This window comes from Dendropsophus ebraccatus, chromosome 15, assembly GCF_027789765.1.
Source record: "Dendropsophus ebraccatus isolate aDenEbr1 chromosome 15, aDenEbr1.pat, whole genome shotgun sequence".
Classification (NCBI taxonomy): Eukaryota; Metazoa; Chordata; class Amphibia; order Anura; family Hylidae; genus Dendropsophus; species Dendropsophus ebraccatus.
The window spans coordinates 26,898,554-26,916,035 of record NC_091468.1 but is presented as its reverse complement, the minus strand read 5'-3'; the positions used below and the strand labels follow the sequence as shown (position 1 = coordinate 26,916,035).

At 46.0% G+C, this 17,482-nt stretch overlaps 1 protein-coding gene and 1 pseudogene across 1 annotated transcript in view; one reads left to right on the top strand and one right to left on the bottom strand.

Annotated features, from left to right (window-relative positions):
- BABAM2 (BRISC and BRCA1 A complex member 2) overlaps positions 1–17,482 on the top strand; it is a 97,774-nt gene that overhangs the window by 66,917 nt on the left and 13,375 nt on the right. The window contains exons 8-10 of the mRNA XM_069955275.1: positions 4,521–4,620; positions 6,503–6,573; positions 8,596–8,678. Of these exons, the coding sequence (XP_069811376.1) occupies positions 4,521–4,620; positions 6,503–6,573; positions 8,596–8,678 (254 nt within the window). The remainder of the gene's footprint in view (positions 1–4,520; positions 4,621–6,502; positions 6,574–8,595; positions 8,679–17,482) is intronic.
- On the bottom strand, positions 16,957–17,089 carry LOC138774621 (U2 spliceosomal RNA; annotated as a pseudogene).

The following is a 17,482-nucleotide window of genomic DNA, read 5'->3' as shown; positions in this document are numbered from 1 at the left end:
AAACAAAATAAAACCATAACATTAACCACCGGTCCATCCCCACACTCATTCTTCCACACAGACAACCCATATACCTATATACAATATATACACACAATATAAACAATTTTAGCTAAACATATTATTAAACTATTAACACTACTATATACAAACCTATATACACTGCTATATACAATATACCACGACATACTATACACCTATATACACTACTATATACAATACACCACAACATACTATACACCTATATAAATAACTAAATGTGAACTCCCCGGCCCAGTTACATCCTGTATTATACTCCAGAGCTGCGCTCACTATTCTGCTGGTGGAGTCACTGTGTACATACATTACTTTACATATGTAATGCTGGATGATTTCAGCTCTGAAGCCTCCACCCCCAGCAGTGCAGTCTGAGTTTTGGGGGGCCTGTTACTGGCTCAGCCTGCTGACATGCCGGCCCAGGCCCTGGACCCTGCTCCTTCCTGTGCTTGCTGTGGTTTCCTTTCCAGTTATTTTAGGCCTGAAGTGTATGACAGAATACAAGGAAGAACCAATATGATGACAGAGAAGACTGTGATACCATTGAGATCTGTCACCAGTCTTTGATCCCTGGCATCAGGTGATATAACTCAGTTATACCTGGCATCAGCTTTGATACTTGGCACAGTTTCCTTATAGTTATAGACTCTATACAGTGTCCAGTTATAGTTGGGGGCAATAAACCCAAAAGAATGACTGGGGATCAGAAATACATCCGTTCGGCACACTGAAGTTTTCTCTAATTTATTTCTATTTTGCATCACAATAAAAAGAAAACAAAATGCTCAGACTTGTCGGTGGCGGCATGTTCTTTACAGCTGCAAATATCCATTTTATTTCTAAGTTGTGAGGCAGCAAAATGTGAAAATGCCAAGGGGGGTAAATACTTTCACAAGTCACTGCATAGTCAGCCGATTGGCTTCTGTATAATGCTCTGTCTGCTTGGCATAGCTGAGCTCACCCTACGCTGCCGCTGAGTTCCATTCAGGGGAACTTTATTAAAGAGGAGAGCTTTATTAGGGTAGGTCCACACTGGTTTTGCAGTCCATTTAGTGTATCAGTTTTTAAAGGGTTAGGCTGGTTCACTCTGCGTTTCTGCAATCTGTTTTTCGTCCGTTTTATGCAAAAAGATGATGAAAACACTGATCCATTTTCGTGCATCCATTTAAAAAAAAAAAAAAAAAAAGGATCAAAAGACGGGTCAAAATGCACCTGTTTTTTTTTTTGTTTTTTTTTAGCATACACAAAAACGTGGTCGACCATATTTTTGTGATCCTTTTTTTATAATGGAAGTCCATGGAAAAACAGATCAAGACAGAAGCACACAAATGCATCAATTTTTTTCATTGTTTTTTTGCATAAACTAATGGGGGGGGAAAACGGATTGCAAAAAACACGGTGTGAACCCAGCCTTACTTTTAACGTACTAAAAAACGTGGTCAACCGCATTTTTGTGTATGCTAAAAAAAGAATCTTCCAACAGATAGAAGGATAAGGCACTCACCAGTCCATAAATAGTTGATAAATTATTTCATATCATGATACAACAGGGGATTCGGAGGTGGATGAGTGAACGGGCGACAGCCTGTTTCGCGTGCTGACGTGCACGGTTCCTCTCGGCCCTGGACTTGTGTGGATGATTGAGCACCACTGATTCCAGAGGGTGGACTAGTAGCAGAGCACGACAGCATACACATTTACTTCAGTGGTGCCGAGGTAGTTCTTGTTTGGACACATTGCAAAAAAAAAAAAAAGAAAATTAAGCATCCATTTTGATCTGGGTTTTTTTTTTTTTTTTTTTCCATAATGGAAGTCGAAAAATTGATCCAAACAGACTGCACACATTTACATCTATTCTTGTATCCACTTTTTTATCCATTTTTATTCATAAAAACCTATATGTTAAATAGCTTGCAAAAATGCTGTGTGAATTCTGCCTTAAAGGAATTTTTTTTTTTGGTCGGAATATACTTTGCAAATGGATATATGTCTAAGACGTGTGGTTTTCCAAATTGTGTCTGCCTCACCTTACATGTGTATTTGTGTGAATCCTGATGATTGCAGAACGGCCTCTGCTTTGTAATCATTGAGATGACAACTAGAGGGCTGCTCATCCTGAGCCTCCTGATTCATGATCCGAATTCCAGAGCTGACACTAGAGAGTGTGAGAGATGTACACGTACCTATGTAAATGGCTGACAGCCCCCATGGGCATTATAACTAGTGGTGGTTGTCTCCCGGCATCTGTTACTTACATAGGAAATTCTGTATAATCAGAATAGTCCTAATCCTGGACCCTCACATATCACAAGTATGGCTCAGGGAGAGCCCGCCCTCCATTACACGGCCATGCTCGTGATGTCTTATTCTGTGTAACCTGTAATTTGACAAGAATTCTGACCTCATCTATATGTCGCTCCGCGCCCTTCTAAAAAACATATTTGCCGGTTGAGTCAGCGGCCTGTCCACACCCCGCACTATAAACATATGTATAAATGCAGATAAGCGGCCGCCCGGCGTATAATGAGCGGGTGGCTCCTCCGCAGGAACAGCCTGACATTGTGCCCATGAATGGGGAATGTTATTCCAGACGGGCCGGGCCTACATCTCATAAAATGCATCATGTCAGGGGCAAGTGAGGTCATAGGGACACCCCCTGACCCTCAATACGATAGGACTGAAATACTTTATACCCTGCAATAGTCACAAATGGTGTTCATATAGGGGGGGTCTACTAGTCCTCAGGGGTCTTGCCCCATGACACATTAGGTGCTGGACTACTGTTCCATCCTCCTCCTTAGAGCTGCTTCAATTATCCTGATCTTATGGAATAACCTACAGTGGCACTCCGCTTTCCCCAGACCCAGAGAAGTGTTAGGATTTATGGGTCTGAGATGACAAAAATAATGTGCAACAGATGACTGAGGAGGTGGAGGAGTCCTCAGGACACATCACACACCTATGAGTCAGCCATGTTTGTAAACACTGACTAATCCACGTGGTGAAGAGTAATGAGCTGAGGCAGGACGCCTTCATCCAACAAGATGACATCATGGATCCTGAACACCCCCCCCCCCCAAAAAAAAAAAAACATTGCAGGAGAGATGCTGAGCCCACCCAAACACTGCAGGAGAGATGCTGAGCCCACCCAAACACTGCAGGAGAGATGCTGAGCCCACCCGAACACTGCAGAGAGGATGCTTAACCCACCCAAACACTGCAGGAGAGATGCTGAGCCCACCCAAACACTGCAGGAGAGATGCTGAACCCACCCAAACACTGCAGAGAGGATGCTGAACCCACCTAAACACTGCAGGAGAGATGCTGAGCCCACCCAAACACTGCAGGAGAGATGCTGAACCCACCCAAACACTGCAGAGAGGATGCTGAACCCACCTAAACACTGCAGGAGAGATGCTGAACCCACCCAAACAGTGCAGAGAGGATGCTGAACCCACCTAAACACTGCATGAGAGATGCTGAGCCCACCCAAACACTGCAGAGAGGATGCTGAACCCACCTAAACACTGCATGAGAGATGCTGAGCCCACCCAAACACTGCAGAGAGGATGCTGAACCCACCTAAACACTGCAGGAGAGATGCTGAGCCCACCCAAACACTGCAGGAGAGATGCTGAGCCCACCCGAACACTGCAGAGAGGATGCTTAACCCACCCAAACACTGCAGGAGAGATGCTGAGCCCACCCAAACACTGCAGGAGAGATGCTGAACCCACCCAAACACTGCAGAGAGGATGCTGAACCCACCTAAACACTGCAGGAGAGATGCTGAGCCCACCCAAACACTGCAGGAGAGATGCTGAGCCCACCCAAACACTGCAGGAGAGATGCTGAACCCACCCAAACACTGCAGAGAGGATGCTGAGCCCACCCAAACACTGCAGAGAGGATGCTGAGCCCACCCAAACACTGCAGAGAGGATGCTGAACCCACCTAAACACTGCATGAGAGATGCTGAGCCCACCCAAACACTGCATGAGAGATGCTGAGCCCACCCAAACACTGCAGAGAGGATGCTGAGCCCACCCAAACACTGCAGAGAGGATGCTGAACCCACCTAAACACTGCGGGAGAGATGCTGAGCCCACCCAAACACTGCATATAAGACACCAAGCCCACCCAAACATTGCATATAGGATGCCGAGCCAATCCAAACATTGCAGGAGGGACACTGAGCCCACCCAAACACTGCAGAAGAGGGGCACAAAACCTTAAGCTTTATCATTGTATATTGTAAATTTCTTCCCCTGTAATACAGTACCCCTCATCCTGTTGCTCTCCAGCTGTTGCAAAACTACAACTCTCATCATTCCAGGTCAGGTCATGATGGAATTTTTGGTTAGGGAGTGTGGGTTGTGTGGATGTATTCGCTCCACACTATGATCGCTGTTGTGGTTTTATTAGTTTTCTCAGCGATTGTATATCTGCTGTATATAATGTCTGTACATTGTGTCTCCCTGCAGCGCTCTTGGTGGCTCTTCCGCTCTTCACATCCCGGCGTTCCCCAGCGGCGGCTGCCTGATAGACTACGTGCCGCAGATCTGTCAGCTACTAACCAATAAGGTATGGGGGAGGACAAGGAAAAATACCAGAGGAACTTAAAGGGAGTCTGTCAGCTGCAATGCAGGTTCCAGACTGCTGACATTGTTAGATGCTGATAAGACATGGAGACACATGGTACCTTTCATATATCCATATGTGCTTCCAGAAGAAATATGCTTTTGTTCTCCAGTACAAAGTGTCAAAGAGGAGTTCCCAAGCCCCTGAAGTTCTGAGAGCCTCCTTGCTCCCCCTCCAATCCCAATTCCTGCTTGTGTGACAGTCAGCTGGAAGTCCAGCCCTGTTTCTAAAGCTTGCACCAAGCTCTGCTTCCAAATCTTGTTCCTGCGCTGTGCATAAAAATCCAGGTACAAGTATTGAAAATAGGGCTGGGCTTCCAGCTGACTGTCACTCAAGCAGGGTCAGGGATGGGAGGGGGAGCAAGGAGGCGTTGGATCAGCACAGGGACTTTTTGGTGATTTAGGGGGGTTTTGCACACATGACATTCATCCCTTTGTGGGTAAACCCCTTTTAAGTCTTTGTTAACTGGAAAATGTGGCTCACAGTTGAACATCTGCTTTACATTGTCTCATCAAGTTTATTCGGATTCCTCTTGACCACATGGATATTCCTTCTTGTGTTTGGGTCACCAGAAGCCTCTGTGATTGTCTTCATCTGACCTCATGTGCATTCACAGCACCATTTTGTGATTAGGTGGTGTCCATAGGTTTGTACTTTGAATAGTCTGCTTTGGATCCACTGATGGCCTCCAGGGGACAAGTTATCATTACTGTGTTTCAGTAGTGCAGCCTCAGCCTTTTGGTAGTTATTTTTCGGTATAAGTTTTAGAGTATTTTTTCTATTAGGTAGTATATACCTTTTATTGTTTCAATGCAAAATAGATCAACTTTATAAAAATCTCTTATGTTTCTCCATGGTAACAGACTACATACTGTCCCTATGTAGTGTGATCCTACAGTCATGCCTTCTTGCATTTGATCTCTACTTCTTACTAGCCTATTGAGTATACAGTATGTAAATAGTGGTAAAAAAGGAGCTTACTGCTGGCTCTGACTACACAGGTCTTGTTTGCAGTCTGTTACCATGGAGACATAGAAGGCTTCATACCAGTTTGTGGATTTTTAATAAGACTGTAAATTTGCCTCATTTTTTTTCTTTTATATATATTGAAATGGGAAAAAGTGCTTTTGCGTTTCTACCTCTGCAACTGTCTTCTATATTAACAACATTATGAGAATTGCGCCCCGCCACCACTCTCCACCATCCGGCAGATTACAGGATTATTCAGACATGCCTTGCCATGGTTTTAATTTATTCTGTACAATATCCGCGCAGCTGAGGAAATCCAGTGGTCCGCTGCCAGAAAAAACACATGACTTGGTCTTCCCCATTGCTTGCCAAGTTCACAGAGAACGTCTTAAGAAAGAATCTGGGTCAGACCGTGGCCTTGAAATGGAAAACTGAGCAATGAAGTCCCCGGGATTTACTGTTCCTCGCTACATTGTAGTCGGTGTTTCCACTCTTTAATGTGTATGTGGCTTTCATTGTCACCAACATTGTGACACCTGCCTGGCAATGGCAGCCAGGACCCTGTACACTAGCTTCATGGGATCCTCCTGGGTGCAGCTTTGTCACAGTGTGTAATAATGTGTAAAATAATGCGGCGATTCTCCGTCTTTTGATTGTCTTCAGGTTGTTTACAAAGTATATGCCACTGGTTCGAGGAAAGCTCCATGACTAACATTAAGGTCCACCAAGTTTTCCAGACTCCTGTTCAAGCTGTCTATTTTCTGTAAATAAACTGGAGTCTCCCTTTAAATATCTAGTGTCGGCCTGTGGTGTGTTGAGAATGATCACTTCATGTTTCTTCTGATTTGTTCTGTAGGTGCAGTATGTCATCCAGGGATACCACAAAAGAAGGGAATACATTGCTGCATTTCTCAGCCATTTTGGAACGTGAGTATATTAAAATAATGTTTTCCCCGTTCTGCCAGATGTTCCCTATATTTAGTGGGGAAGAGGGGGGTAGTACTATCTGTGCTTACCTTATTTACAGATAGAGACAGGGAGGCAGTATCATCTGTGCATACATCATATACAGAGAGAGAGACAGGGAGGCAGTACAGTACTGTGTGTCTACATCATGTACATGAAGAGACATTAGACAGTACCATCTGTACCTACATCATTTACAGATAGGTGCAGACTACCATACCTACCTAACATTTACAGGAAGAGGAAGGGAGAACGTACTGTCTTCACCTACATTGTTTACAGGGAGAAACAGAGAAGCAGCGCTGTCTGTATCTACAGTACTGTCTCTACCAATATAATTTACAGGGGAAAATAGAGAGAGTACTATTTGCATGTACATCATTTACAGAGAGAGAAAGGAGACAATATTCTCTGTACCTACATTATTTATAGGAAGAGACAGGGAGACAGACTATGCTTTGGGCAGTACTATTTGTGTTTTCATTCTTTTTAGGGAAAAACTGGAAGGCAGTACTATTTGTACCTATAACATTTACAGAGAGAGACAGGGAAGCAGTGCTATCTGTACTCAGGGCCGGATTAAGTTTGGTGGAGGCCCCGGGCGACAATCCCCCCCCCCACACACACACACACACAAAAAAATAAATAAATAAATAAACTATACCATGATTTATACAGATGGCTGCTTACTGTAGGTGAATTAGCACAGACCCCCTCCTGGCTGTATGGGTCAGCATTATCTTCTGTTATGCACGTGGTCACTAGAGGCTGCAGTACAGGGGAAGATGCCAGGCCCTAGAGACAGGAGCAGAGGGGGGGGGGGTGGACTAAGTATCACAGTGTATTCCCACATTGTGTTTGTGTTAATAACGCAATGTGAGAACACAGCACTTTATGTGTGCTGTTGCCCACTGTGTTAGGGCCCCATTACATGGCCTGATATCCTGGGTAAGCAACACCGTTTTGCTAGGGTTCGAGCTGGTGGGCGCCCCTAAGTGGTGGAGGCCCCGGCACGTGCCCCTGGTGCCCTCCCTTTAATCCGGCCCTGTCTGTACTTGCATCATTTAAAGAGAGACAGGCAAGCAGTACTATCTGTACCTGCATCATTTACTAGGAGAGACAGGAAACCATGTTATCCAGGAAGTGACATCACCATTTTATCCAGGAAGTGAAGCCTTAATGCAGTAGTAAGTGCAGGAAAAAAGCACTTTATGTGCATTTCTCATAATAAGTGTATATTGGTGATTTGTATAACTTTTGGGGGGCAATACAATACTTTAATAAAATATTTCACCGGACTTCTCCTTTTACAGGGAGAGACAGGGAGGCAGTACTATCTTTACCTGCATCATTTACAGGGAGAGACAGGGAGGCAGTACTATCTGTACCTGCATCATTTACAGGGAGAGACAGGGAGGCAGTACTATTTGTACATGCAGCATTTGCAGGGAGAGACAGGGAAGCAGTACTATCTGTACCTGCATTATTTAGAGGGAGAGACAGAGAAGCAGTACTAGTTGTACCTGCATCATTTACTAGGAGAGACAAGGAAGCAGTACTATCTGTACCTGCATCATTTACAGGAAGAGACAGAGAGGTAGTACTATCTGGACATGCATCATTTACAGGGAGAGACAGGGAGGTTGTACTATCTGGACATGCATCATTTACAGGGAGAGACAGTGAAGCAGTACTATTTGTAGCTGCATCATTTACTAGGAGAGACAAGGAAGCAGTACTATCTGTACTTGCATCATTTACTAGGAGAGACAAGGAAGCAGTACTATCTGTACTTGCATCATTTACAGGGAGAGACAGGGAGGCAGTACTATCTGTACCTGCGTCATTTGCCAGGGGTCAGGGGAGTAGAGCTTGGGGAAACATTTATGATAGTTAATCATACAAACTATAAGCTGCCAGTGGATGAAGCTCAGTGCACCCCTATACAGTTCACTATTGACCCCTTGCTCTCTGTCTCGGCAGGGGGGTGGTGGAATACGATGCTGAGGGCTTCACAAAGCTCACCCTGCTGCTGACATGGAAGGACTTCTGTTTTCTGGTGCACAGTAAGTAAGAGGCTCCAGGCAGTGCTGAGTGTGACGGCGGGGGACAGCGTCCGTGTTATCTGCGGGAAAACCTAAATCACGTATTACCATAATGTCTGCTGTCTGTCTGTACATTCCCCATGGCCCTGCCATCAGTCCCCCATCACTAGGGCAGGACACAACCATGGTGCCAGGTCCAGAGACACCGCCACCTCCATAGTGTTATATATCATGCCTGACTGCTGTAGTGTAATACATGTCATGTAACCATCCCCACCCAGGCGCCCTGCATGCCCCATAAATACACGGCTGAACATGACGGCTCCCCTATATTTACGGCCGCTCTTCCTGCAGACGCTTGATGGATGATCTACATGTTTCCATTCCCAAGCACCGGGGTTGTGGGATGTGGAGCTGGTGTTTTGGTGTGTTAGTTGTCATGGAGACCTCAGAATCCTGAATGCGCCTTTGGAAAAGAGGAGGTGATTGAGGCCAGAGCCTGCTGCTTGTATAGCTGCATGATGTATATATTCTGTATACATTAATAGTGTATGTGTTCTGCACAGCACCCCACAGGCGTGCCCACTGACACTGGCCCCCCCACAGGTGTGCCCACAGACACCGCCCCCCCAAGGGTGTGCCCACAGACACCGGCCCCCCACGGGTGTGCCCACAGACACCAGCCCCCCCACGGGTGTGCCCACAGACACCGGCCCCCCACGGGTGTGCCCACAGACACCGGCCCCCCACGGGTGTGCCCACAGACACCGGCCCCCCACGGGTGTGCCCACAGACACCGGCCCCCCACGGGTGTGCCCACAGACACCGGCCCCCCACGGGTGTGCCCACAGACACCGGCCCCCCACAGTTGTGCCCACAGACACTGGCCCCCCCACAGGCGTGCCAAGAGACACTAGCACCCCACAGACACCACCCCCCCAGGCATGCCCACAGACATTGGCCCCCCACAGGCATGCACACAGACAAGGCCCCCCCCCCCCTCCTCTGGCATGCCCACAGACACTGGCCCCTGGCCCCCTACAGGTGTGCCGAGAGACTCTAGCACCCCACAGCAGTGCACACAGACACCGCCCCCCCCCCCCCCCCCCCAGGCATGCCCACAGACATTGGCCCCCCACAGGCGTGCACATAGACACTGGCCCCCCCACAGGCATGCACACAGACAACACCCCCTCCCCCCCCCCCCTCCTTCGGCATGCCCACAGACACTGGCCCCTTCACAGGCGTGCCAACAGACACTAGCACCCCACAGCCATGCACACAGACACCGTCCCCCCCCCAGGCGTGCACATAGACACTGGCCCCCCACAGGTGTGCACACAGACACTGCCCCCCCCAGGCATGCCCACAGACACTGGCCCCTCACAGGCGTGCATACACAGACACTGGCCCCCCCGCAGGTGTGCACACAGACACTGGCCCCCCCACAGGCATGCATACTCAGACACTGGCCCCCCCACAGGCATGCATACACAGACACTGGCCCCCCCACAGGCATGCATACACAGACACTGGCCCCTCACAGGCATGCATACACAGACACTGGCCCCTCACAGGCATGCTTACAGACACTGGCCCCTCACAGGCATGCATACACAGACACTGGTCCCCCCACAGGCATGCCCACAGACACTGGCATCCCACGGGCGTGCACACAGACACCACTTCACCACTCTAAACCACCAGGGAAGTCAACAAGTGTCAACTTACGCCACCAAGGAAGAATCTCTCCAATAACCTAGACAACTAGGAGTGTAGTCCTTAACTCCTCCACAACCCTTGACCTCCAGGGACTCCACCATAACTCTCTTACTGCTCTAGACCACTAGAATATTTCCTTAACCCCCCTACTGCCATAGAGGCTAGCCTAAGCTTGTGACAGACAAGCTGAACAGAATGATGTTGCACTACCCTAGACTACCAGAAACTGTACCACAACATCCTTACTGCTCTACATCACCAGGATATTTCCCATAACACCTTCACTACCCTAGATTACTAGCATATGATCCCTAACTCCTCCACTACCCAAGACCACCAGGATATTATCCTTAACTTCTCCATTACCCTAGATTACCATGATATTATCTATTACCTTAGACCACCAGGATATTATTCTTAACTCCTCCACCACCCTGGACCACCAGATATTATTCTTAAACTCCTCTGCTATCCTAGATCACCAGGATATTGTTCTTAACTCCTCCACTGTACTAGACCACCAGGATATTATCCTTAACTCCTCCACTACCCTGGGCCACCAGGATATTCTCCTTAACTCCCCCATTACCCCAGATCACCAAGATATTGTCCTTAACTCCTCCACTATCCTAGACCACCAGGATATTATTCTTATTTCCTCTACTACCCCAGATCACCAGGATATTGTCCTTAACTCCTCCACTACCCTAGACGGCTGGGATTTTATCCTTAAAGGGGTTGTCCAGCGAAAATCTTTTTCTTTCAAATCAACTGGTGTCAGAAAGTTATATAGATTTGTAATTTACTTCAATTAAAAGATCTCAAGTTTTCCCATACTTATTAGCTGCTGTATGTCCTACAGGAAATGTTTTATTTTCAGGCTGACATAGTGCTCTCTACTGACATCTCTGGCCGAGACAGGAACTGTCCAGAGCAGGAGAGGTTACCTGTGGAGATTCATAGAAAACCGAGACAAAATTCCTGTCTGGGCCAGAGATGTCAGCAGAGAGCAGTGCCAGACTGAAAATAAAACAACATTTCCTGCAGGACATACAGCAGTTCATAAGTATGGGAAGATTTAAGATTTTTTAATAGAAGTAAATTACAAATCTATATAACTTTCTGATATCAGTTAATTTGAGAGAAAACGATTTTTGCTGGAAAACCCCTTTAACTTCTGAACTACCCACTACCACCAGGGACCCGGCATTTGTTTGTAAAGATTGCAGCACTTTAACCATACATAGACTGACCTCTTACAGTGTCACATTTGGTGTAAACACTATTACAGCATGCAGGACTATTTTTCCATCAGGGCAGAACCTGACAGATCCTGTTGTAAATCAGTAAGGCCTGTTTTTCGCCTCCTGTGATGGAACAGTAATATTGAATTCACAGCATAGATGTAAGCACAGCCTCAGCCATCAGCAGGAGGCACACAGCACCTCACACCTCAGCCGGCTGCATTCTGAGTGTCATTCACCTTCCTTGCACCTCTCTTCTTACAAAATAATATGACAGTTCATGTCACGGTTATATAAACATATAGTGCGCCGGCGGCTGGTGATAGGGGTGAATCACCACTACGGCTTGTGCTATTTTTAGGCCCTGAAGTGTTGTGTTGTGCCATAAAAAGACGCAGCACAGATAAAAGCATTGTAATCGCTTACAGAAGCAACAGCCGCCATGCAGAGCTGGATGAGTAAGCGCGGGGTCTGCTGGCACTCTCCCTCCGAGCTGTATACAGACATTAGTCATCAGTCATTGTCTATAGAGGAGTGAGTCAGCGAGGTGATGACACAGGCCATGCACTGTGGTACCCCCAAGCTTGGCACACGCCTACTTAAAGGGCTCCTTAACGAAGAGGTAGCGGAAAGGTTTGTGCAGACACTGAACCAGCAGGAAATGCTGAGAGATTTCTGCAGCAGTGGCATTCCTCCTGTGGCTATCTAGCTATCAAGACATGCTAGAAGTTGTAGTTTTTAAACAGAATAAGAGGTTGGAGAAGTCTTTGTGCAGACACTGAACCAACAGGGAATGCTGGAAGATTTTGGTTGCCATGTCATTGATCAGGTGGCTCTCTACCCATCAAGGCATGGTGAAAGTTGTAGCATTGGAACAGCAGAGGAGCTTTAGGCAAGCTGTAAGAGAGGAGGGAGAAAACTTTGTGCAGACACTGAACCAGCAGGGATTATGATTAGATTTTAGTAAGAAATGGCATTCATCCTGTGGCTCTGTAGCTATTTCTGTAGCAGTGGTCTTAATCTTGTGGCCTGCCAGCTATCAGGGCTTCCTGGGAGTTGTTGGAGGAGAGGTCGGAGCAAGCTTTCTTACAGTAGGAAAGATTTGTGCAAGGTTTGTGCAGACACTGAACCAGAAGGAAGTTCTGGGAGTCTTCAAGTCTTGTAGGCTCAGTGACTCCAGCTTAGCTGCTTTGTCTGTTGGTTGCCTAATGAAGGCATTGCTGCCATGCTCTTTCACCATGCTTTACCCTGCAGCTCTGCTTGTTCAGGTTATCTGCTTCTGCAGGGGTCAGCACAGAGAGTTGATTTCCATTGCAGAATGAATTAAAAGCAGCTGAATCATCCATCATTTAAAGACTATGATCAGGGCTGCGCGTGACCGAGAAGAGATCTACTTCCTGCTATATCTGTCAGATCTGCAGAAAGAAGACTGTAAGGGCCCTATTACACAGGACGATTATCGCACGAAAAATCATTATATTGTTCGAATTTAAAACACTAATCGTTCTGTGTAGTTGCAGGCAACGATTGAAAAATCTTTGTGTGTTGCTAATCTAAAATTATCGTTAATCGTTTGCTGTAATTCCACGTTCCGCGTTAGTTCCGCATTTGTTCACTAATCGTTCAGTGTAATTGCACATTGTTCATTGTTTTGCTGGGATCAGAAGGAATAAACGATCATAGTAATGATCGTAATGGTGCGTTTACATAGAACGATTTTCGTTCTAATTTTCTCAATAACATTTGAGCGATAATCGTTCCGTGTAAACACAGCGAACGATCAAGCGACGAGCAAGAAATCTTTTATTGTGATCTTTCAACAGGATCTCAAATTGTTGTTGGTTGTTCGCTAAAAATTTGCAGATCGCTTCGTGTAGTCTTTCACCAAATCACCCTATGTGTGAGATGGGCTTAAGCAATCTTAAAAACGATTGCAATAAGGATTTTTTCTAACGATTAATTCGTCTAAACGCTGATCTTTTTAAAAACCAAATTGTTGCTGCAAAATCATTAAACGAATGAATTATTGCTTCGTGTAAATGCACCGTAACTAACGACTATCGTTCTGTGTAATATGGTGACCGATTTCAGGTTAACGATAAACAGGTTTGCGAACGTTTATCGTTAGTCGTTAATCGTTTAAAATCGCTCCATGTAATAGTACCCTAAGGCAGGGATGGGAAACCTTCCGCCCTCTAGTTGTTGCAGAACTACAACTCCCAGCATGCCCTGACAACCAAAGGTATCCTATTATAGGGATCCTATAACTATATATCTTACTGAGCAGCCCTTGTGTCAGTCTTTGCTGCTGTTCTGTAGTTTTGCTTTGTTCAGGTAAGTCAGTACACCGTACAGTATACATGGCTCCTGCCCTATATATTAGAGATAGAGAACCTTTGACCCTCCAGCTATTGCAAAACTAAAGCCCCTATTACTAGGGGCAATCTCTGAGCGCAAGCAAGTGCTGACCTGTCGAGTGGACTCCCTAGATCATGAGTCCGGGGAGCCCATAGGAGATAGCGGCGGTCTGCTGCCTCCGCTTCTGTTTGACAGGGCGACGGCAGGAGATCATTGTTCTCTTCGTCGTCTCTACGTCGTTTGTCTTTCAACATGTTGAAAGACAATGGAAGACAACGATCAACTGACAATCATTCATGTCGGCTAATCATTGCCTCCTATTACATGAAGTGATTATCACCCATAATGGCCGATAATCAGCCAAATATATGGGCGATAATCGCTTTGTGTAATAGGGCCTTAAAGGTAAAGCTTCGGCTGTCCAGGCATAATGGGAACTACAGTTTTGCAACAGCTGGAGGGCCGAGGATGCAGATGCAGCGTGTGAACAGTGCCCTGAGGGCTGTAACCTTATCAGATATGATGACCGCCGCCTCTGTGGGAATCTATGGAGCAGGATGCTGCTTTTCTCCGTTCCTTGTTGTCCCACCAGAACCAACAAAGACCCCCTATTCTGCAGGGCATTAATAAATAACTATGGGGTTAACTGCTGGGGCCCACGATGTGGCCCATCCTGTCTGTGTCCCTATTGTCTCTGGAAGATCTCAGACTCATCAGAGGGATATTACTCCCAGCAACCAGGAAGTCACATCCAGCCAATATGTCCTAGGCAGGATTTGGCACCCAGCTTTCCCAGACACCTGCAGGGATACATCCAGCACCTTCATTCAACTCCAGGACTAGGATTGGATCCTCCAATGCCGGCTACCTGTGACTGTAATGTATAGACAACCCGCAGTGTGTTGTCCTTGGGCTGCTTGAAACCTCAGTTTCTAAGGCCGAAAGATTCTGTGTGGTGCAGGCCCTGGGCAGATGCATGGACATTGGCTCATAGAATACAATAGGTCCAATGCTATCTGCAGTTGTGGACTGTATACGGACATAAGGGGAGATTTATCAAACATGGTGTAAAGTGAAACTGGCCCAGTTGCCCCTAGCAACCAATCAGATTCCATCTTTTCTTTTTCAAAGAGTCTGAGGAATGAAAGGTGGAATCTGATTGGTTGCTAGGGGCAACTGAGCCAGTTTCACTTTACACCATGTTTTATAAATCTCCCCCTTTGTTTTACACCGTGTGCAAGGTGTTTTAGCCGCAGTGTCTGAAATGCAGCCATGCTTTACACTGCAAATCTGCTCCATACCCAGTGACTCCATCTTAGCTGCAATGTGTTCTGGTATCTGCTTGTCTCTCCCTCCTCCATGCTTTACACTGCAGCTCAGCTTGTTCCTATTGGTCTCTGTGTATAGTCATGAACAGTGACAGTAAGCTGTGAGGATACTATCAGTAAGTAGATGGAGTGACAGCTGTTTGGTGGCTCTGTTCCTCATGTGTGCTCCAGATGTGGTGGTCACCTGCACCTACAGGAAACGCTGCCGCTTCCCAGCAATGACCACCATACGTTTCCTCATCGCTCATCGGCATTTCCTGGTTCACATTTCACTCCTCTTCTGACAGTTTTCAGCTTTCCTATCCCGAGTGATCAGTCTGATTAGATAGTCAGGAATATGTACTATAGAGAGTGGTTTTCTGTTCGGAACTCTAGGAAAGCTGGGTAACAGCCAGTATAGCAGCCCAGTCCAGGATCTCATAGATGACTCTAGTGAGCTCCCCCATAGGCGTCCATATTGTTCACGTGCCTGGTAGCGCCTGTATTCTGGGGGAGCTGGATAAGATTTCTTAGTGTTTGGTGGTTTCCTTATCTGTTTTCAGGGCTGAGTCCCGTAACTATTTGCTCTGGTTTTCTTCTAAATAAAGAAACAGGAGACGCTGCCAGGAACAGTTAAGGTGGAGATAAAGGAGAGCGGTCTGCCCAGACCACCTGAGTGCCCACCACCGTCTATACAATATATAGGTCAGGCCTGGGCCAGGGTCTAAAATGTACAGAGAATAACAAAGTCTCAAAAATCCAGAATCCAGTCCAGAAAGATTATCACTCCTTTGAAAGAAGATAACAATAGTAAAGCATCATGGGTGTATGATAAAGTATCTGAAAAACCCCCAATATATATATATATAATAGGTCCTAACAAAAACAGACTCTGGGGCCATGGTAAATCTTTATGATCGGTGCTCAGCTTTGAGCAGTTGGATTGCTGGATTACTTGCAAGCAGTCTTATCTATCTATCCATCTATCTATCTATCTATCTATCTATCTATCTATCTATCTATGTGTCTATCCAAGAATTTTGCGGCACATCCGTGTGGTGAAAAAAAACAAAATTCTTGGACTTTATCTAGTTGGAGACCTTTATCCAATCTCCGTTGCTTGGCACTCCAGCACTGGAACTGGGAGTGCGCTCTATTGTTGAAAGTATGTGTCTATCCAGCTTTCTATCGATAGCTACCAATTGTTAACTTACTATTTAAAAAAATAAAATAAAAAAACTATAGTAAATTCTCACAGCTTTAGCAGTATGCAAAAGCATAGATTGCCCCCCCCCCCCCCCCCCCCCAAAAAAAAAAATCCAAATTAAATGGTTTGAACAGTACCCACCTGCCTTTTCCTTACCTACCTACCTTATTGGCTGCCTGGCTGCAACTACAGTGTCTGTCTGCCTGGCATTTATATATGACATCACAGCCTTGATGACATCATCACGGAATACTTTTCTGTGTATGCTAGATGTAAACAACTTTTGCTCCATTAACATATGGTAAATGTATAGCCTTTTGTGCACTCACCTGACAAGGTGCTTACAACACGCAGGGTGGTATAAATGTCTACTACGCACCCTGTGGCAGTTTTTTTTTATTGGAAACGCACTTGGGGTGCAGCTGTGCGCCCTGTGGGGGTTTATTTTTTGGAAACGCATTCAGAAGTGCATGGAACCAGGAAGCTTTGCAATAGCAGGTCAATGCTTGGAGAGGTCATTTTCAGTCTCCCTGTTTTAAAAATCCGTTTTAAATACAATATACACTTGATCTTAGCCAAAAGGCCACAAGGGAGCAGCCTCTGAGGGGACGCCACACAAGCCAAATCAGACAACACACGTCATATATGTCTGAGCACCTACAGCGGCGGCGGGTTTACCATGGACAACATACATACATTTATCTCTCTCTGTTACTGTCTATCTATCTATGTGTCTATCTAATATTTATTTATCATTTATCTCATACCTATGTAGTCCAAAGGTAAGTTGCACTAAAACCAAAAATAAAGGGTTCAATCTTAAAAATGGCGGTGTGGTGCTCTTGAAACATTGTACCGGTTGATTGTGTTGCACCTGTTTGGTTATTTTTTACCTTGTATGATGGATTAAGTCCACCACTTTTTTGCACAATCTTTCTGTCTGTCTTTCTTTCTTTCCCATTCCTTACATAGCACCAACATATTCCA